This window comes from Dama dama, chromosome 23 (genome assembly GCF_033118175.1).
Source record: "Dama dama isolate Ldn47 chromosome 23, ASM3311817v1, whole genome shotgun sequence".
Lineage (NCBI taxonomy): Eukaryota > Metazoa > Chordata > Mammalia > Artiodactyla > Cervidae > Dama > Dama dama.
Window position 1 is genome coordinate 30,618,601 of NC_083703.1, and position 21,857 is coordinate 30,640,457.

The 21,857-nt window shown below is 43.5% G+C and overlaps 1 protein-coding gene across 1 annotated transcript in view; it reads right to left on the bottom strand.

Moving 5' to 3' along the window:
* The window catches only part of FAM171A1 (family with sequence similarity 171 member A1), a 135,057-nt gene that overhangs the window by 23,217 nt on the left and 89,983 nt on the right, over window positions 1–21,857 (bottom strand). Inside the window, exons 4-5 of the mRNA XM_061126281.1 lie at window positions 16,638–16,796; window positions 11,843–12,019 (exon numbers count right to left, since the gene is read on the bottom strand). Of these exons, the coding sequence (XP_060982264.1) occupies window positions 11,843–12,019; window positions 16,638–16,796 (336 nt within the window). The remainder of the gene's footprint in view (window positions 1–11,842; window positions 12,020–16,637; window positions 16,797–21,857) is intronic.

Genomic DNA, 21,857 nt, shown 5'->3' on the forward strand with positions numbered 1-21,857 from the left:
GAGCACCAGGGAAGTCCTGGGTATTCAATTTAAAGATACTAAGGCTTCACTGTACTTGTACATCTTGTCTGTCTCCCTTATATCATGCTTTACACAAAATGCACAAACTGAATATGGGCTGAATTAGAACAATGATGATTATAATAATGATTAATGCTTACCGAACACCTTACTCAGTACTATGCACCACTGTAAGTGCTCTCCATTCTCAACAATTTTATGAGACGGGGATGATAACTATTATTCCCATTTTATAGATGAGAAAACTGAGGCCCTGAGAGGTTAACGAACCTGCTCAAGATCCAGACGAGCCAGTGTTTACATCCAAGCTGTCTCAACTGCTGGGCTACAGCCTGCCTGTATTCTATACACTCCTGCCAAATGGCTGTACAACCAGCGCAATTCCTGATCTATCAAAAAGAATTTTACCTCTTAATTTCTCATTTCAGTGGAGACCACTGAAAACAGAAGCTATTTTTTTAAAAATACTTGGCTTTAAAATAAATGATGGCAGCTTTGCCTTCCTAATTATTTTTCGCCCAGGCCGATCTCAGAACGAGTATATTATTAATAGATGCAGTGCTTCAAATCCAGGCCAAAGGACAGCAAAGCAAGAAGGTTCTGAGGATCCCAGGTAGTGGGGAGAATATACACCTGCCACAGATAATCCACAAAGTAACTATTCTATAAGTGGTAATTAAGAGTTGACTACAAAAGACATTTTCTTTTAGGAGGAACATACTGATCTATACACTCTGAGGCCACAAAGTGGGCAGCCATCATTTGTAAAACTTGCCAAAAATTGTTCCCGTTCAACACCAGCATGAAAAGTTCTCCTATAAAAACTGGACCCTTTAGGAAAATTAAGTCTCTAAGGATAGGATTTTGAAACAAAAGTGGACCTGAGCTATATATGGCTACAATATAGCTAAAGTGATGGTATTATTTTCTAAACTTTCCCATTTTTTTTTTTTTTGTTGTTGTTGGGGGGAGGGGGTGGCTACAAACACAAAAGGCTTAACAATTTTTAGGAATGGACTGATAGTACAAGAGTGTTTTTTGAGTTGCTAGGCAACATCAGGAAACAAATGTCCATGTTCTGAGATCACTCAGCATTTGGTCTCCCCGTGGGCAGTGTATGTGTTCCACGGCCAGACTCCGTTCCATTCGGGCAACAGGGGTGGAACATCCCCACTGTGATGCTGATGGTCTGGAGCAGCCAAAAGACACCAATCTGTGTCTCCAAAGCAGGTCACAGTTCGCTGGCTACCTGGCAGCTGAGATCTCCGGCCTAAGTTTTTGCTGGACTGGCATCATTAATCCAGATTAAGTCCTACACTTTTAATCGTTCTTTTCTGTTACTTCACTTCAATTAGCTTTCTCTGCAGGTAAATTATCTTTTTCTTCCCCCACTATATATCTAAGGGAAGCCTGATTCACTGGTATGGGCAATTTTTTAAAAACTGAAGTACACATGTGCACATTACATCTGAGAACACAGGGACTCTTTTCCTGAGAATTATTTCTTTGTTTCTAAGAGATCACCTTCATTGTGAGAAGACCCATTTCAGATGATTTTTCTTAAGGATATACTGACATTGCACTTCAGCAGGTAAGTTTGCTTCTTTCTTTGTTTAATTCCCTTAACTATTGAGTCTGGTCTTTTTGGAAAAAAAATTGTAAAGATGATATGCATGGTTCTAAAGTTAACATCACAGATGTAAATACATACTTAACTTTTAGAAACATCAATTCCTTTCTTTTGTTCTAACTTTTGCTCACACAATGCCCTTTGGCTCATTCTTGTCACTCAGTCACTACACCTGTCTGGCAATTTGTCACCTGCTATGTAAGATGCATGGCTCATGGTATATACAGAAAAAGACACACCAGTAATACTATTTTCATTTTCTTAAAGTGACAAATGGAATATAGTGTTTTAAGAACTCCCGTTCCTTTCTCCCCTTGAAAAACAATGAAATGTAACAAAATCCTAGATCTGTACTTTAAATCAAGCTCCGTTGTCAGGGATAGGCTGGCCATGACTTACCTAAAAGGGCTAGTTCGATAAGCAACAGCATCAACAGTAAAGCTCACCATCTATGCAGAGACGAACCCACTACTGGCCAATTATGAGCAAGTACCGCTGAATGCCTGATACGTATGCGCCATACGTGACGAGAAGCTGGTTCAGTAACCAGCATTTCTATAGCAACGCACACTGCTCTGCAGGCTGTGTTCTGGGAAGGCAGTTAAAACTGGATTCTGCAATGTAGCTTCCCTTGGAATCTGCTTTGATTTTTGTCACCTCATTAGAATGAGAGTATTCAAACCAAGTAACCCAAGTTATTATGAAACAGCAGCAACTTATCATAGAGAGAATCTTAAATCATGATTTCTCAGCCACACAAGGTCAGTTGGTCACTTTCAATTCAAACCACTGACCTGGTTTGCTTATTCATAAGTGACCGTTCCCCAGGGCATCGAATCAGATTGCAGTCTGACCACCTGGGACATGGGGCAGCCATCTGCTGTCCCAGTTTCGGGCTAAAGAGAGGAAATGCTGTAAAAATGAGCCGGCACACCATCTTTTACTGTCCTGAAAGCCTTGGCTAAGATGCATTCACCATGACCGACAAAACTGCATTTGCCCTACTGGGGAAGAAAAACAGCTTCTTTCAAAGGTAAAACTGGCCCCTGAACATTCCTGATGAGGTCACTTTATCCCATACCCTCAGACACACTTGCATACTCAGGCCCCAGGTCCTGGCACTATACTGCTTTGTAAAAGAGACAGCATCATCAGAAGATCATGAGTTTAAGAAATCTGCTAATTCGTCAAAGGAAAAGACGTACACTCACTGAATAGAGGCCCTACCTTGTACCGTAAATCAAATGACATTTTAACACGGCAGCTGCAGCAAAATCAGCACTGCCAGGAAATGCGGCAAAAGTTTTGACTCTAATGTGTGCAAGTCAGGCTTTTTTAAAAAAATCTTTTTTCCTGAGAGTCCACACCACTATCAGCCAATTCATATTGTTGTAACATTTTTAAACAAAATCCAACTTTACTTCTGTTCTAGGAGACTATTAGTCTATTAGGTCACCCTTGGATGAACATGCGGGTTAAAATATGGAGATGATAATTTTCTTAATGGGAAATTCTCTGCCAGTTCCAAAACAAAACAAACCAAAAAAACCAGAAAAAACAAAACAAAACAAAAAACCCAGCTGTCACTCAAGAAAAAGAAAACTGTGAAAAACAGTAGCACCAACTCTAATCCACTCTAATGGTATTGGGAAGGGGTATCTCTAATATATGCTGGAGAGCATGTGGAGAAAAGGGAACCTTCCCACACTGTTGGTGGAAATGTAAGTTGGTGCAGCCACTATAGAGAACAGTATGGAGGTTCCTTAAAAAACTAAAAATAGAGCTACCACATGATCCAGCATTCCTACTCCTAGACATATATCCAGAGAAAACCGTAATTTGAAAAAATATATGGATCCCAATGTTCACTGCAGCACTATTCACAATAGCCAAGACTTGGAAGCAACCTAAATGCCCAAGGACGGATGAATGGATAAAGAAGATGTGGTTCAAATATACAACAGAATATTATTTGGCCATAAAAAAGAATGAAATAATTCCATTTGAAGCAACATGGAAGGACCTAGAGATTATCATACTAAGGCCAAGTAAGTGAGACAAAGACAAATTATATTATATCACTTATATATGGAATCTAAAAAAAAGAAAAAGAAAGTAGGTACCTCTACGTTTCTCTCATGAGTAAACTTTCAGTTATCCAGCAGTCAGAAATGGAAGTAACTGAATTAGCATTAAAATGTATATTGCCCTATAACCAAGATGTTATCACTAAGCATCAGCTGCCATTCAGGGTAAAGTGCTGGAAGGCTGCCTGGATAACAGGAAGTACAGACTGACTGAATCAGGCACCCTGTTTGGCCCTGCAGATGGAGAATACACTTGCATTTTAATAATAAGTGGTAAGAGCTCCCCCGTGGAATGCATCTTAGATCAGGGGTCACAAACTTTTTCTGTAACAGTCCAGATAGCAAATACTTTTCACTTTGTGGGAACAACTCGTTGGTGCAGGAAAAGCGCTCACAGACCACACATGAACAAATAGGCATGGCTGTGTTCTAATGTCTTACTCCACTTGGGCTGCTGTAACAAAATTAACTGGATGGCTTATAAACAACAGAAATGCACTTCTTCATTCTGGAGGATGCCAAGTCCAAGATCAAGGTGCTGGCTGATTCAGTGTCTGGTCAGAGCTGGTTTCATTGGTTTACAGATGGTGCCTTCTCACTGTGTCCTCACATGCTGTGTCCTCACATGTGGAAGACTCAAAGGAGCCCTCTGAGGCCCCTTTCATAAGGTGACTAATCCCATTCATGGGGGCTGCACCCTCATGACCTCATGACCTCCAAAGGCCCTACCTGGCTAATACCATCATCACTTTGGGCATTAGGAGTCTAACATATGAATTTGGGGAGAACACAAACATTCAGTCCATAGCACTCAATAGAATTTTATTCAGGGATGCTTAGATTTCATATAATTTTCATGTGTCATTAGATAGTCCTCTTTTGATTCTTTCTTCAAACATTTAAAAGTGTAAAAACCATTCAAAGCTTTCAGGCCATAGTTTGTTGACCCTTACTTAAGTGAGAAATTCTTAATGGATTCACAAGTTACTGTTTCTGGCTGTTAAGCACTTTGAAATTAAAGTACTTTGATTTACCTAAAAAGTAGATCAATTAAAGTGTTAAAATGGTTTGAAATTATAATTGTATTTGAATTAATCATAAATAGTAGATAATTAGTAAATAGTGCTACATGCTTAAGATGTGTTCCTATTTTTTCCCCTGATCTTATAACACTCTTGGAACTTTTTATTTAACTGCAATAATTTAATTTCTACTTAGATAACGATATTATGAATTGTATATAATAGTAGAAACATCCTTATGAAATATGTAGGCTTCTATTGAGCTTAGTACGGAGAAGGCAATGGCACCCCCCCCACCCCCCACCAACTCTAGTACTCTTGCCTGGAAAATCCCATGGACAAAGGAACCTGGTAGGCTGCAGTCCATGGGGTCGCTAAGAGTTGGACAAGACTGAGCGACTTCACTTTCACTTTTCACTTTCATGCGCTGGAGAAGGAAATGGCAACCCACTCCAGTGTTCTTGCCTGGAGAATCCCAGGGACAGGGGAGCCTGGTGGGCTGCCGTCTATGGGGTCGCACAGAGTCGGACACGACTGAAGTGACTTAGCAGCAGCATTGAGCTTAGTAAGTTAAAGAACATATGATTTCTTTGAAACATCCATCCAATCTTAAAGACAAAGTTTTCAGAAAACTTGTTCTAGTTCATTTGATCATTTTTGAATGACTTTCCAAATGTTGCCTTTTCAAACAATCTGTTGGAGCCTAGAATTCGACAGTTTCAGTTTTCACTGTATATGCTAAGTTAAAAAGACCATTTCGGTGGAACTAGATCAACCATACAATGAAGATTCTCAATGACAAAAGGCTCAATGCCATCAAGATTATTTCCAGAGAGGAAGTAGAGAATTGGATAACTTACTTTTTAGAGGCTTCATGACAATGCACATTTCTTTGTTTTCACTGATTTCTACAGTGTATTAATTTCCTTTTGCTCCTGTAATAAACAACCACAAACTTAGGGGCTTAAAATGACACAAGTGGGTATTCTCTTATTTCTAGAGATCAGAAGCCTGAAATCGGTTTCACTGGGCTTAAGTCAGAGGATCAGTAGGGCTGGTTCTTTCTGGAGACTGAAGAAAGAATCCACTTCAGTGCCTTGTTCCCAGCTTCTCATGGCTGTCTCTGTTCCTTGGCTTGTGGTCCCTTCCTCCATTTTCCAAAGTGCATCCCTCCAATTTCTGCTTCCATCATTATGTCGCCATCTCTGATTCTGATTCCTCCTGCATCTTGCGTATAAGGACTGTTGTGATTACAGTGGATCCATGAGGATAATCCAGGAGAATTTCCCTATCTCAAGATTCTTAACTGAATCACATTGGCAAAGTCCCTGTACCATATAAAGTCATATTCACAGGATCCAGGGGTTAGGATGTGGAGCTTTTTGGGGGAGGGGGCAATTTTTCAGTCTACCACAGACATCAAAGAAAAAAAATTTTAAATAAGCTTTTGATCTTTGTGATCTGTATACAAAATAAACTAATGAGAGCAAGGATGCTGCTTCTACAGACCTGTGTCATATTGTTATGATGAATCTGTGTATGATTCCCTAGTGAAAGCATCACTGTATTAGGCATACAGCCTTTTATACCCCAGCCTTATTTATCTATATTCAAATACATCCATTTAAAAATGAAGAGGCAGGAAGGAGCAGATGAAGCATAGCAGCAGGGATAGAAGCTCTAGGATGGAGAAAATGCAATACAACTGTTTTCTCTCCAGACAACCACTCAAAGCATCATTCTTTAAACATATAGATATAGATCTAAACATATATAGATATAGATAGATAGATATGTAAAGGTAAATTCTATATATAGAATCATCTTTATTACCAATGTTATATCTTAAACTGCTCTGAATCTTAAAATATCCAAATGTTCCTCATCTGATTTATTCATTCAGCAAACATTTTAGCTGGGTGCCTCGCAAGTGCCAGGGACTGTTCTGGATCATGAGGATTCAGAGATAAGGAAGACTCAATGAGGACACGGATAATGACTGAGACACTGTAATGCCATGTTCTTAAAGACTTCTAGTGTCACTGCTAAATGGACAATATGCTTAGGAGGGACCAAATTACTGGTTGGAGGATGGAGAATGTAATCTGAGAGGAGAGACTCTGCTCATGCAATCATGCAATGTGACAAGTGATGAGGGAGATGCAAGTACATCCAGGCAAGAGCAAACAATTTGGTGTGGGAACAATGCAGGTTGTGCAGGAGACAGTGGCTGGAAGTGAGCTGGAGCTGGGCAGGGGCAGCTCTGAAGACATCTGTGTGCTGTGCTAATGAGCGTGGACAACCTCATGATGAGTAGCTCTGAGGTGTTCTCACGTGGCAAAGGGTCTGTGGTTCTGACAGACAACCCAAGTGGCAACCCAGAAGCCCTGGTAGAGTGGCAGACAGGCAGACAGCTGCAGGAACTGGCCAGAAAGAAGGCAGAGTCTGTACCCAGGCAGAGGTTAATGGAGGAGATAAGAGGGTAGGTTGAAGACATGCTGATCTGACATCAGCATGACCTTGCAAAGGACCAGACATGGCTGCCAGTGGTGCAGGGTGGTGAAGCAAAAGAATAAATGACGGGGGGAACGTCCCTCTGGGCTCTCAATGCAGGGGAGCCTGGTTTGATCTCCTGGTCAGGGAGCTAGATCCCACATGCTGCAAAGAAGATTCTGCATGCTGCAACTAAGACCTGGAGCAGCCAAATAAATAAAAGCTAAATAAATAAATATTTTAAGAAAAGAATTAATGGGGGGTAACTCTGAGGTTTCTACTGGTAGATGGTACCCTTAACAAAGAGAGGAGACACAGAAATGAACAGGCGTAAAGGCAGAAGTGTGACTGTTTGTTACAGGCACATGAATCTGAGTTTCCTGTAGGATATCTAAAGACAGATATCTCATAGCCAGTCAGGAACACAGATCAGAGAGCAGACTTGGGTGCATGGGTGGCTGGGCGAGTATGAGAAGTCGGTGGATGCAGCCCCAGTGGCTGCATATAAAGTGAATTAGGAGCTGGGCCCAGGGCAGAGCCCATATGGTAGGAAAGGAAGGCCCTCGGAGACACTGAGTCAGAGAGCTGGGGGAGGTGGGCCTTCCTGTCTAGAGAAAAGAAACCCTCTAATGCTTCAGAGACATGAACGGGATGAAGAGATCACTTGATTCCACAATCAGGCAGCTGCTGCTGAGTATCACGACTGTGGTTTCAGGAGAATGGGAGACAGAAGTAGGATTGAAGTGAGTGAGAAGTGAGAGCAGCATGTGGACAACAATCCTTCAGGAAATCTGGGCTAACTAGGACTTCCCTGGTGGTCCAGTGGTTGAGAACCTGCCTTGCAATGCAGAGGATGCAGGTTCGGTCTCTGGTCAGGGAACTAGGATCCCAAATGCCGTGGAGAAACTACTGAGCCCGTGCCCCTAACTACTGAGCCCATGCGCTGCAACCAGAGTCTGTGTGCTACAATGAGAAATCCCACACGACACAAGAATACTTCATGCTGTAACCAAGACCCAACACAGTCAAATATGTAAATAAATAAAAACTGAGCTAACAAGAACCTGGAAAAAAGTGGTCTAGATGTCATGGTTTGAGAAACCCTTCTGCAGAGTGGTAAAGAAACCCTTATCTTTGTTTACTGAATAAACTCTTAAGGTGTACTATGTACCAGGCACTGAACTACGCTTCTTACAAATATTAACTCATTATTCCCTGGGGAGGTTAACTTGATGTGTCAACTTAAGTAGGTCACAGCACTCAGATATTTGATCAAACACGCCTGGAGGTTACTGTGAAGGTATTTTTAAGATGAAGTTAACATTTAAGTCAGCAGATTTAAATCAATTGATTGAGTAGATTATGCTTCCTGTAGGTGGGCCTCGTCTAATTAGTTGAAGGCCTTAAGGAAAAGGTGGACCTCCCCCCAAGCAAGAGGAAATTCTGCCAGCATATGGCCTTTTGGACTCAAACTGCAACATTAGTGTTTCTCTGGGTCTCCAGTCTGCCAGCCCATCCTTCAGATTTTGAACTTGCCAGCCTCTTCAAGTGTATCAGCGTTTCATAAAAGAAATTTCTCTCCCTCACACAGAAACACAGACACACAGACAGACACACACACACACACCAGCACACACATAACACTCCCACCCACCCACCCACATCCTATTGGTTCTGTTTCTCTAGAGTACTCTGACAAATAAACACGCTCTCCATAACATTAGGTACTATTATTATTCCCATCTCACAGTTGAGAAAACTATGGCACAGGGAGGTTATGTAACTTGGCCAGGATCACACAGCCAATAGCTAGCAGAATTGAAATTCTAATCCATTGTGCCTCAGGGTCCTTGCTCTTAACCACACACCCTGCTTTGGAGCACTGCCGTGACATGCTCCAGGGGACCAACCCAGGAGCCAACCTGGGGACCAACCTGGGTGGACAGTGGTGAGAAGGAGAACATACAGGGGACTAAGAGCCTCAACCCAAATGCATACTGTACAAGTGAGGAAACAGGACAGGTGATTGGCCTGAGGTGGGCCTCAGAATTTCCCAGATGGCAGACCCAGGGCTTCAGGAGGCAAAACGCAAGCTTTCCCCTCTCCTACCTTCTCTCCCTGCTTCATCATCCACATCCTTTCTTCCCTTCAGAATTCCTATCTTCCTCAGGGGTTCCCTCAAATCACTTTCTCATGGGAGCCCAGGACTCCTTACATCCTGACCAGGAACACGTGACCCAGCACCACATGTCCACGTGTCAGGATGACCCTTCTAACAATGTCAGGTTTGGTGCATCTGGTAAAGCCATGGAATTCAACACAAATAATTACACAGTCTGTTAGTAATTGTTTGGAAAATGAAACAAAACCAACATAAAACAAACCACAACCCCTGCAAACTCCAGAAAGCCCAACAAGCATTTAATTCCAAATATAAATTCCTAGAACTAGAATTTGACTACTCAAAGAATTAGATGTCTTTGAAAATACATTTGATACCAAAAATCTCCCAAGAATTTATATGTATGGCCTACCAATTTAAAACTCTGAATTACGTTATCTGAAAACTTGTCTTTTCAGGTTTTACTTTCATGGGATTGAGAAACCAATGGGGTATAAGGTCCAATGTGCTGTCAAAATCCTTGACACAAGCATGTACTCCTTCCTGTAATCTTACTACAAATGTCAACTGTAAAACTTCCTGGGGGAAAAGTCATAAATACATATTAAAAGCTTTAGAATTTTCTACTTTTTGAAGTCAGCAATTCTTCTTTTAAAATTTTATCCTAAGGAAATAATCATGGCCATATACAAAGATTTAACTTCAAAGACATTTATCCCAGCACTGGTAAGAATAGTAATGTTTTTTCCTAATCGTAGGAGATTGAGCAACTGAATTATGATATAAATATACAAGGGGATACTATGCAATATTAATATTGACATTGCAGAATAACCGTTGCTATGGAATAAGAATGCCAGGGAAAGATGTTCATGATAACAAATGCTTTTTAAAGGCAAGTTATAGAACAGTACATAGCATATAATCCCCTTCATGTTAAATGTGTATTTTTGGAAGGTGGCCTCTAAGAGGGCCTATGATGCCTACACCTGCTGTTCATACACCTGCGTGGTGTTCCCTGTATTGGAGTAGCACTGGGCTCTGTGACCACCAGCATATGGAAAGAAGGAAGAAGAGGCCACTTTGACCTTTGGTGACAAAAGACCTAAGTCACCTAATGGTGACTTTCATTTTGCTCTTTGCCCCTTTGTTTGTTGTTGTTATTGTTTAGTTGTTAAGTTGTGTCCGACTCTTTTGTGACCCCATGGGCTGCAGCCCATCAGGCTCCTCTGTCCATGGGATTTCCCAGGCAAGAATACTGGAGGGGGTTGTCATGCCCTTCTCCAGGAGATCTTCCTCACCCAGGGATTGAACTCATGTCTCCTGCACTGGCAGGTGGATTCTTTACCACTGAGCCACCTGAAATCTTGCACGTTTTGTTTGTCAATTTCTCTTGGGTCGCTTGCTCCACAGCGCAGAGGGACCAACCTGTCAGGCTGTGAGAGGCCCTGTGGGGATGCCCACGTGGCAAGGCATTGAAGCCTCTGGCGACCAGCCAGTGAGGATCTGATGCCTGAAAGCACATTGGCAGCCCCTGCTGGATCTTGAGATGAGCCGGCTGACAGCCTGACTGCAACCTTGCTCAAGACCTGACTCAGAACCACCTGGCTCGGTTGTGCCTGGGTTCCTGACTCAGGGGGGTCCTGACTCCCCGAAACGGTGATGTTCACTGTTGTTTAAAGCTGCTGAGTTTTAGGGCCGTCTGTTATGCCGCAAAAGATAACCAATATACACATGAATAGTGCAATGGCTAGAAGGAAATGCAGGCTCCTCTCCAAGATACTGTGGGTTCAGATCCAGGCCTACTGCACTACATTAAGCATCACAATAAAAAGAGTCACAAGAATTTTGGGTTTCCCTGTGTGTTAAAAGTTCTGTTACACTATACTTTAGTCAATTAAGTATGCAACAGCATTATGCCCCCAAAAGCTAATGTACCTATTTAAATTAAAAAATACTTTATTGTGAAAAATGCCTACCATCATCTGACAATACACGGTTGCAACAAATGTTCAATTTGTAAAAAATGCAGTATCTGCAAAGTGCAATAAAACAAAGTCTGCTTGTAATCCAAAATATGATTAGTGGGTTTCTCTAGGTGATTTTTAGTTCCTTTTTTTGTATAATATTGGCAATGTTTTCTTCCTTTTTCAGAACACAGAAAAAAGAAAACCATAAGACCAAGAGAGATTATGGGATCTTCTAAAGAATAAAAGGATAAAAGATTAGGAGAGGCAATTCAAGTCTAATAACCTTTAAAGATTCTTCTCAAGCAAATTAGCTTAAGTGTGAAAAAAAAAAAAACAAAAAAGGTGTAAGCCTTACCCACCAGAAACCATGCAAAGCGCTGTGAGCAGCAGCATTCAATAACTTCAAGGAAAAGAGACTGGCACAGGCTTCTTAAAAGGGAAATCGAGCAGTAATGAAGTCGTCCACTAGCCGATCACTGGCACGGGAGTTTGCTTACCCAGTTTCTGGTCAAACCGCCACGCCGTAACGTAGGCATTGTGCCTCAGACTGCTCTGTGTGGCCAGGGGCACGGTGACATAAATGGGGCCATCCACCAGCACCGGGGTTCCATCACTGCTGAGCAAGTGGACGCTGACGGCTGTGACAGGGGTTAGGTCGTACCTGGTGCTGTTTCCTGGAAGCAAGAGGCAGTCTCCATCACATGCACGCACAGGACCCAGGTGGGGCTGCAGAAACTGTTTACAGAAAAATGTAACGGCTAACATCTACAAAGAGTGGGCCTCCTACAAACCAGGGACTGCATTCAGTATCTTATATGCACAATCCTCACCATGACGTCCTAAAGTAGGTAAAATCCCCATTTTACACATAAACAAACTGGAGCTCAGAGATGGAAGTCATGGAAACAGGTGCATAGATAACAGTGTGTGGTAGGGCTGGGATCCAAGTTCAGGTCTGTCCATTCTAACCACTTTCCTGTGCTTCGATAAGGAGTTTCAAAAGGGAAGGGGGACTGTCTGTATTGGGAGGGAAGGTATGTGTGTGAAACCCTGAAATCAACTTCTCTACAAAGCGAGCCCTATACACATGTTAATTACTTGGCAGATCACCACAGTGGAACCAAATATTTTAAATCAGAGACTGCTTTTTAAAAAAAAAAAAAAGAATGCATTTCTTTAAGGAGTACTTCAGAATATTAACTTCTACTAAAAGGACACTATTGAAAACTTGCACTTGAAATATTTATGAGTTATTTTGGTTGCCATTGTTATTTTGATCTGTTTAAAAGGAATTTAATATACCAATTATTCTACATTAGAGGCCTTTTCTCCAAGCCAATGGTTTAATGACTATCTACTTTACGGATAAATTGGGGAATGCTTATGAAAGTGGTATTATATTTATACACTTAAGGGATCCATTTGAGAAGAATTTTTCTCCAGTGAAATATAATATATCATACAAAGTGTATTCAGTCATAATTTAAAATCTTCCCTTGAATACAATGAAAACACACTGACAGAAAAATTTAAGCTACATTAGAACATAATTTATGGGATTTCTTATTAAGCTCCTTATATACCTATCTACTTATCAATTAACCACCTGAGTTAATGCAAACCTCCAGTTAGGACTAAATGTAAACATTTAAATCTAGTGAATTTGAGAGTTTCAACAACCAGTGGTAGCTAACCTCTTTGCAGAGCAATTTCTATACAGCTAATGTTAGCACTACCTTTTCTGATTCACATCCATCTCTGTTTACCAATGAAGAAAAAGGGATGGAAATGAGGATTTCGTCAAAAGGTCCACATTGGAAGCATAGATTCAAGTTCTGAAATCTTTTAACCTGACCACTTCATTGTAGGGTGAAGAGAACCAAAACCCAGAATTCGCCATCTTTTTTGTCACAACATCCTGTGGACAGAGGCCCTAAATGTATCCATTGCCCAAAGGCGACACAGAAGCAAAGCCAGATCTCTCTAGGCTCTACTGAACTCTCCAGATGAGACAGGACTTAAAGACAGATTACATGACCTGACTTTATATAAGCAACTTACAGATAACGTTTTCAGTTAGGTAATGCTGCTTCTTTAAAAAAAAAAAAAAAAAAACAATTAAAAAGGTTTTTTTTTAATGTGGACCATTTTAAAAGTCTTTATTGAATTTGTTACAATATTGCTTCTGGTTTTTTTTTAATTGCCTTTTTTTTTTGTTTGGCTTTTTGGCCATGAGGCATGTGGGATCTTAGCTCGCAGATCAGGGATTGAACCCAAATCCCCTGCACTGGAAGATGAAGTCTTAACCACTGGACCACCAGGGAAGTCCCCAAGGCTGCTTCTTTCATTAAAACGCCAGGCAGGAAGTCTACTCCCGGAAGCAGCAGGTAGAGTAGAAAAGTACTCCCCTCTCACCTTCCATCCTTTCCTCCCACTTAACACTGCCTCTTGATTCTTAGAAATGGCATCCCCGTTGTCCCCACTCATCCCCTTTTGAGTCTTCATTTCCTATAATCTTGCATATCTCTGGCCCAGGAAGCCTGAGTCCCAGTACCAGATCCGCCACCAACCAATTATGTGGCCTTCTGCAAGTTATTTCACTCTTCTGGGGTCTGTTGCTCTGAGCTGCAAGACTAAGGAGGTTGGACTAGATGCTTTCTTATGAATCTGGAGAAAGAAACGAACTGTACTACAAACATTCCGAAGTAAGAACAGCACTGAAGAAAGAGGCATATTTGTGTACTACTAGGTGCATGTGATTTAACGTTCTTTAGAAAGTTCTCTGTTCAAAGACATGACAGGCAATTATATCTGCTTTCTTGAGGGCTCTCTCCTCTCTCAGTGCTTCCACTGCATACCTTCCAAAGGACTCTCGACCCTCCCATTTTCCTTATTCTGGAACCACACATGCTTTGAAGGGCTACACTGTTTACCTTCCAGCCCTTCTTAGGAGACTGCAACTCCTTACAAAACACTGCATTCTGTATCCAAGGACTCTCTCCTTCTTGATGTTCTATCTTGATGTTACCGGACCCCCATCACATTCCAATAAAGACAAGCAGAAGCAGGACCCCAGGGCCAAGCTATGAGGCCGCCGACTCATCACTTAGAACAAAAGGGGTTTTGCCCAGATAGCATCCTAAGTTCTGTATGGCTTTGCACGTTAGTCATATTACTGACTCCTCTCTGTCTTCCTGGAGTTGCCAGCAGAAGTAATTTCTTAAAAACCCTTGAGACCATCACAGAGCAGGTCTGGGCTTTCTTAGCAACCACAGGGGAAGCATGAGGCTGTGAGGATGCACGGCGAAGAGAGAGTGAGGAAGCAACTGAAAGCTCCACGTGGCTGAGTTCCTACAGCTCTGGAAACTCCTTCAAAGTGGAGGCGGGGATAAACAACCCCCCTTAGGACACACCAGGGAAGCCAGTCACTCTCCAGTCACATATATGGTCTCTGTTTACTTCCCTGAATTCTACTGATAACCTGCCATCTCACAGGGATTAGTGTGGTCCAGGCTCTCACACTAAGTTGAAACGTGTTAGATGCATTTTATAAAACAGAAGGCAAAGGTGGGGCAGAAGAGAAGCCCCAGTTGATGGGTTGCTGGGGTGCTAAGTGGACACCACGCTGGTGACTGCCTTTCCTGGGAGGAGGCCTGATTCTTCCTAGGTCAACGGCCAGGTATTTCTGTGGAAAACAAGCTGAATATAACCTTCCAAAGACTTTCTCTCTTCCCTCTGAAATAACAGAGTGATTTTAAAAGAAAACAACTCCTCTAAAATCAATTGCCCTAAGTCTTCTCTCTGTCTTACCATCATCTCGCATTTTATAATTTATTCAAGACATCTTGGAATTGGGGAACAGAAAAATGAATGAGGTCATCCCGCCAACTTGGGGATTTTATGACGGAGACTGGATTGGAGGTTTCATGATGGCCTCAGATTATCATGTTCCCTGAAATACTACTTCCCTCCCAGGCCTATCTATTTAAATGAAAAGTCAACTTTTTTCCCCAACAATATTCACTTAAGAAGAACACCATGCAACTCTTCGGGGTGTTGGTGATTGACTATTTATTGCATCATTATCACACAAACATTCAAGGAAGAAGAAACATTTCTCAAAACAGTACCACAGAGGGAAGAAAATCAGGTAACAAATCACCAGGTGACCTTGAACTGTAACCAGACATTTATCCACATTCTACAAAATGGATCATATGTTGCAGGGATAAAAAGCTTTCGCAGGACGATCAGTTTCTGTAAAGCACTAGACAATTAGGTGAAATTCAATCAAAGCGTCCCTGGGAAATGCAGCAACGTACTCACCTCATGGGATTCAACCCAGAACAGCCTTTGTTTTTCAAGTTTATGTTGTGACTCATGTAAAGTATTGGGGAAAGAAAAAGGGGGAGACAAGAAAATGACTCAGGAATTGAGACTTCACCACCCTCTGTTCACCAGAAGGAGGAATAGGGACCACGTTAGCACGGAGTTTTCCTGGCCGCAAATGGAGGTAACAGGCGGTCTTTTACTGATAAGGAATTATTACCTAGTTTCTGACTTATGGCTTTTAGTTTCTGTGATCTTTGAGCACTGTGGGTCTCGCCAGCATAGGGTAAGAATGACTGAGTGGACTTACAGATCTGCCAGGAGATGATTCAAAATCAACTATAAAGCCTGAACACTCTTCGCCAAGTGGAAGGCAGAAAGAGCAAGCTCAGAGAAAGGGAGGCTATGAGAAAGACTCAGCCCCTGCAGCCCAGAGTCTCCCCGCCCCGAAGTGCTCCCAGGGCCGGTGGGCGGGGGCGCTGTTGTGCTCCCCTGGGAATCAGATTCAATGCCACCCACCCTTCCCCTTGCAGTTGTGACATGTGGCGAGTGGGCGTGTACATCTCTGCACAGCTGGGCAGGCTGCTCCACCAAAAAATGTTGCAGGGGCAAGTGGAGTGAGGTTGAAAACAGGACAGAAAACCTCAAACTCTGATCTGACACTTGAAAAATTCAATGAAAAGAACTTCTGGGATTAAATACATTTAGGCAGCCAAAGGAGAGCTCAGAGAGGGTGCTTAAGGCAACTGGTCCCAGCAGAAAGGTTCAGCGATTAAAATTCATGAAAGTTCAACCCCGCAGTGGTGCAGACTGAATTCCTTAAATGATGGTTTCAGTGCACCAGAGCTTGTAGACAGATTCCCCCCTTTTGCACCTCTGGTTCTCCCACTTAGAAAGATACAAACACTTATAAAAGATGCAAACACAGATTCCCCAGGCAGAAGAAAGAGATGAGATTATTACCTGTTCCGTTTCCATCTAATCCTCGCAAATAAGGAAAGCCGTCCACCTCGGAGGGGGTGCCGGCGGCCGTGAGAAAGGCGGTCAGGTCACTGTAGCTGGTGTTTTCCGGCAGCCGCAGGGCTCTTCTCTGGAAGTGCACTCGAGGCTGCGGCCGGGCACCTGCAGATATGAACCTCTGAGTTACCTCCTGGAGAAGCGGTTTCTGTTTTTAGAAAATGCAAACCCCGGAGAGGCTCCTCTAAGGTTTCAGCGTGGCTCCCCTGCCCCCACTCCTCCCCACATCCCTTCCCATGGCCCATTCACGCGGGGCACAGAGATGTGACAACATGCTATTATGGGGACAGAAATAATAGCCCATTGTCACGTCTGCTTTGACACAGGATGTTATTTAGGTTTTTCACAAAAAGCTCTATTTGTGAGTGGTCTTTTCACTGCCCAGTCTTGGCCTATGGGTAGGGGTATCGTTTTGGGAAAGAACGTCTACATAAGTGAAATGAGTAGATGGCAATTAACATCTTGAAACACACAAGGCAAGAGAAATCTTTTGAGATTGTTACAAACACATCCTTAGCCTTCCTGGTAAAGTCTGGTCTAAGTGCACAGACCACGCTAGAGCAGAGCAGGCAGCAGATGTACAGCTGGACAAGAAACGCAAATAAGAACCCACAGTGAAATGCCTCTTGGCCTTCTGTCTATTCTGGTCGGTGCATCCAACTCCTGACTATTATGTTACAGATTTTATGATGAGCCTCTTGAACGGATGTGAGAACTGCTCCTTCCAGGAAACCCTGTGCAGAAGGACGGCTTGAGCCGACAGCCCCCTTAGACAGTTACCTTGTGACACCATCCACAGTTTGACTTTGCTCCAGATCTTGTTTTGACTGTAAAACCTGAACTACATCTAATGATGTAGTGAGGGTCACGAGACATAAATGTACTAAATCAGTTTGCACACAAGCAGCAAAAACATCATGAAGACAAAAACTCACAGAGATGGGAGTTGGGAGCATTTACTGAAGGAAGTACACATCTCTCTGAGTTAAATAAAGTGGTTCCTCAAACACAGTGGTCTGCCCTGATGTTCTGGCCATTGTACAACCTTCTCCAGGATTGAGGGAGACCACATTTCTCTGTGGTCAGCTGGATGCTCCCTCTCCTTCCAATTCGTGGTTGTTCTGACACAGCAGCTCTGCCCAGGGCTTGTGGTCTTTCATGTCTACACCAAGGTTCCTTTTCACTCTGGATCAGAAGCTTTTAGGGGAGGAATAAGCCTGTCAGGAAGTGTTCGAGGGGAATTCTCTAGTGGTCTGGTGGTTAGGACTTGGCATTTTCACTGCTGAAGACCCAGGTTCAGTCCCTGGTTGGGAAATTCAGATCCTACAGGCTGCACAGCATGGCCAAAAACCAACCAAACAAAAACCAGAATTGCTCTCAATAAGGGAGTTCTGGAGCTCCAAGGATCAACTAATCCAAGTCTCTTCTGATAGGTGAGGCCACAAAAATCCAAATGGACTCACCACCAACACAGACTTACAGGGTGGGCTGCCTTGACCATGGATGGCTAAGGAGGTCACGATGACTAAGGAGGTCCCTTACCTCCTGGAAACTACTGACTGTATTTCTCAAATGACTGGTCCTCCATAAACATTGGCCCAGCTCTGGAGCCTGTGGGAGCCAGATACCCAAGCTCACAACAGTCCTATTTAATCCGGCTGCCTCCACTTAAGCTAGGTGGACACTTACATCAGTCCTGTTCCAGACCATCGGTGTCCTTTCTTTACTCCTAAAACACAGCCATGGTGATGCCCTGGCATCCCTGCTGCTGTATCTGTTAACTTTCAGCTCGCCTTAGCCCTCTGTCCTCTTCCTCTGATCTCATACCACAGTGACGTCTTCCTGCTGTCCCCTCCGTGGTCTGCACAGAGCTTGGGCGCCTAATGCTCTGGGGGTGCTCCACTCATGCCGGGAGCACTGGCCTCACTGGATCCCTCTCCCTTCCACCTCCCACACCTGCTGTCTGCCTCTTTCCTTCTTCTCTAAGCTGCCCTCAGAGATTAAAGGTCAAAGCAAACCCTTTCTCATCCATCTCCTCACCCTCAACTATATAACAACATCCTGTCCTCCTATTCCCATTTTTTTTTTTGTTAGATAGACAAATGACTTTTGGAGTGGTCTCAAATTGCTTGAGCTGCTTTTATTTTTTAAATGTTTTAAAATTAATTTTTATTGGAGTATTGTTGCTTTGGCGGCTCCGTGGTAAAGAATCTGCCTGCCAATGCAGGAGCCACAGCAGATGTGGGTTCGATTCCTGGATCAGAAAGATCCCCTGGAGGAGGGAATGGCAACCCACTCCAGTACTGTTGACTGAAAAATTCCATGGACAGAGGAGCCTAGCAGGCTACAGCCCATGGGGTTGCAAAGAGCAGGACGTGACTGAGTGAGCACAAATGCCCAGAGTTGCTTTACAATGTGCTAGTTTCTGCTTACAGCAAAGAGAATCGGCTGTAAGTATACACATACCCGCCTCGTTCCTGGAGTTCCCTCCCATTAGGTCACCATTATTTTCTTTCAATGATGGTGAACTTTCTGGGATTCGGTTCCCTTTCTCCACTGTTCTTCATTCTAAACAATATTGCTGACGTCTGAGTTTTATACACTGAGAAATGGGAAACTCACTACTATGAAGGAAGGAAGGGCGTGGCTGCAGTGTAAAGGTGCAAAGAGGGGCCGTTTCCTCATGAGGGTCGAGGCAGAACGCAGAGGCCAGGCAGGTTACCTCAGAACGTGGGTCGGGTACTGTGTGCCCCTTCAGACCCCCTGAGATGGGCAGGTTGAGGTCACTATGAAGGCTCCTTTGGCTGAATGGAACAGAAACCCACTCAGCCTAGACCAAGGAAAAGGGGAGGCTGCTGAAAGATGAAAGGGAATCCTGCTGAACCCCAGGAAAGCAGTCCAGCCAGGCCTAGGACCCTGATAACACAACCAAGGCTGTTCCCAGTTCTCAAGCCACTGGGCATTTCATCTCCATTCTTTTTTTTTTAAATTTAAAATTTTAATAAATTGACGCTTTAGTTTTAAAAAGTTCTCCTTAAATTCTATTTAAAAAGGTATCCTTTTCAAATTGAGGGGGGTTTTAAATAGGTGACTACTTTTGTCATTGGTTCCTCATTTTTTTCTTTTTCTTTTGGCCTTATCTCTTAGCATGTGGAACTTCCCTGACCAGGAAACTAACCTGCATCCCCTGCAGTGGAAGCGTGGAGTCTTCATCTAACTGGATTGCCAGGGAAGCCCCAGCTCCTTATTTTGTAAAATTAAAGTATAATTGAGTTACAATATTATGATAGCTTCAGGTGAACAGCAAGGTGTTCAGTTATACATATAAAATTTTTTCAGGTTATTTTCCATTATAGGTCCTTACAAGATATTGAATAGTATTCCCTGTTATATAGTAAACCCTTGCTGCTTATCTATTTTATATATAGTGATGTGCATCTGTTAATCCCAAACTCCGAGTTTACCCCCGCCCACCTCTTTCCCCTTTGGTAACCATAAATTTGTTTTCTAGGTCTGTGAGTCTATTTTTGTTTTGTAAACAGACACATTTGTATTATTTGTTAGATTCCACATATAAGATACATCATCAGTTCAGTTCAGTCACTTAGTCATGTCAGACTCTTCACAACCCCATGAACTGCAGCACGCCAGGCCTCCCTGTCCATCACCAACTCCCGGAGTTTACTCAAACTCATGTCCATCAAGTCGGTGATGCCATCCAGCCATCTCATCCTCTGTCGTCCCCTTCTCCTCCTACCCCAATCCCTCCCAGCATCAGGGTCTTTTCCAATGAGTCAATTCTTCGTATCATAGGTCACCCCAATTCTGTATCTTCCTGTCTCTGTCTCTCTGCGTGTCTATTTCTCTCTGCCTCTGTGTGTTTCCCTTCCTGCCTCTCTGTCTCTGCCTCTGTCTCTGTCTCTCTCTCGTGCCTGCTCTTACTCCCCGGCTCATCGTGCATTTCACTGGGAGCTGCATCCCTCCCCTCCCCTCTCCCCCTGCTGCCTTCCTTCCCTTTTCTGTGCAGGAGAACCTGCTCCCAGGCCAGACACGCGTGTCTGTTTTCTGTGGCAGGGGGAGTATTGGGGAGGGGCACAGAAGGGCGATGTAGAGGCAGGTTTGCTACAAGGAGATGTGGCTGGTCCAGCTGCTTTGACATGCTGTGACCAGCACGCCCTGATACCTGTGGGGGATCAAACATAGTCCTCCCAGGAGTACGGGCAAGAGCTCTGCCTGGTGAAACGACCAAAGAAACATCTAAGGAGTACAGGGGTTGAAATATTCTAAGCCACAGTGCAAATACAATCTAAAGTGGGTGTGTGTAGGCTGGGCAGGGAATGGTATGTTCTTAAGCCTAAATTTATGTATGAAAGCTGCTACGTTCCCACACTTTTCAGGAGGGACTGGACTGGGTGTGGATGGATGGTGGAGGGGGACAGGGCTGTCTCTTCTGTGGATGTCCCTCCCCCAACACTCCTCACAGCAGCTGCTTCAAACATCCGCTGTTCTTCTCAAACTTGGGGCTCCACCGCCATCCCCCATGTGCTTAGACCTAATTGTACTGAAAACACCAGGGCACCACTTCTTTCTGCACTTCAAAATCTTTCTTCCATCTCCTCTCTGCCTCTGTCTCTGCCCTCCCTCAAGGTCAACCCAAGTATTCTGAGTTTTGCTTGTTTTACTGTAAGACTTGTTATTTGACCAGTTTTCTGGACTTCATCAAAAATCTCTCTCTAGGGGCTTTTCTTCTCCAGTCAACACATATATTCCTTACTTCTTCATTGAGAAAAATAACAATAAGACACGACTTTCACTCTGTTCTCCCCATCAGTCTCCTCTCCTTCCACCCAACGCCCAGGGACGTGCCTTTCACCCTCAATACACGCTGCCCTTAGAAATGTCAACTGACAACTGCATAATCTGCAAACCCTGTGACCCTCTCTCGCCTTCACCCCTCCAGCTCTTCACAATGATGTGCACTGTTCCCACCCCCGCCCGGCAGCCCTCCCTGCTGGCGGTGGCGGTCCTGCCCTCTGATCTCTGCAGAGTCGCAGGCCTTTTGCTCTACGGGTGCTTTCTTTTCCTCCTACTTCTGATGAGAGATCTTGAAGTTTCAGCACAGTTGCCTCTGCTGTTCCTGACTCTCTCCTGACTTGTCACCCTTGC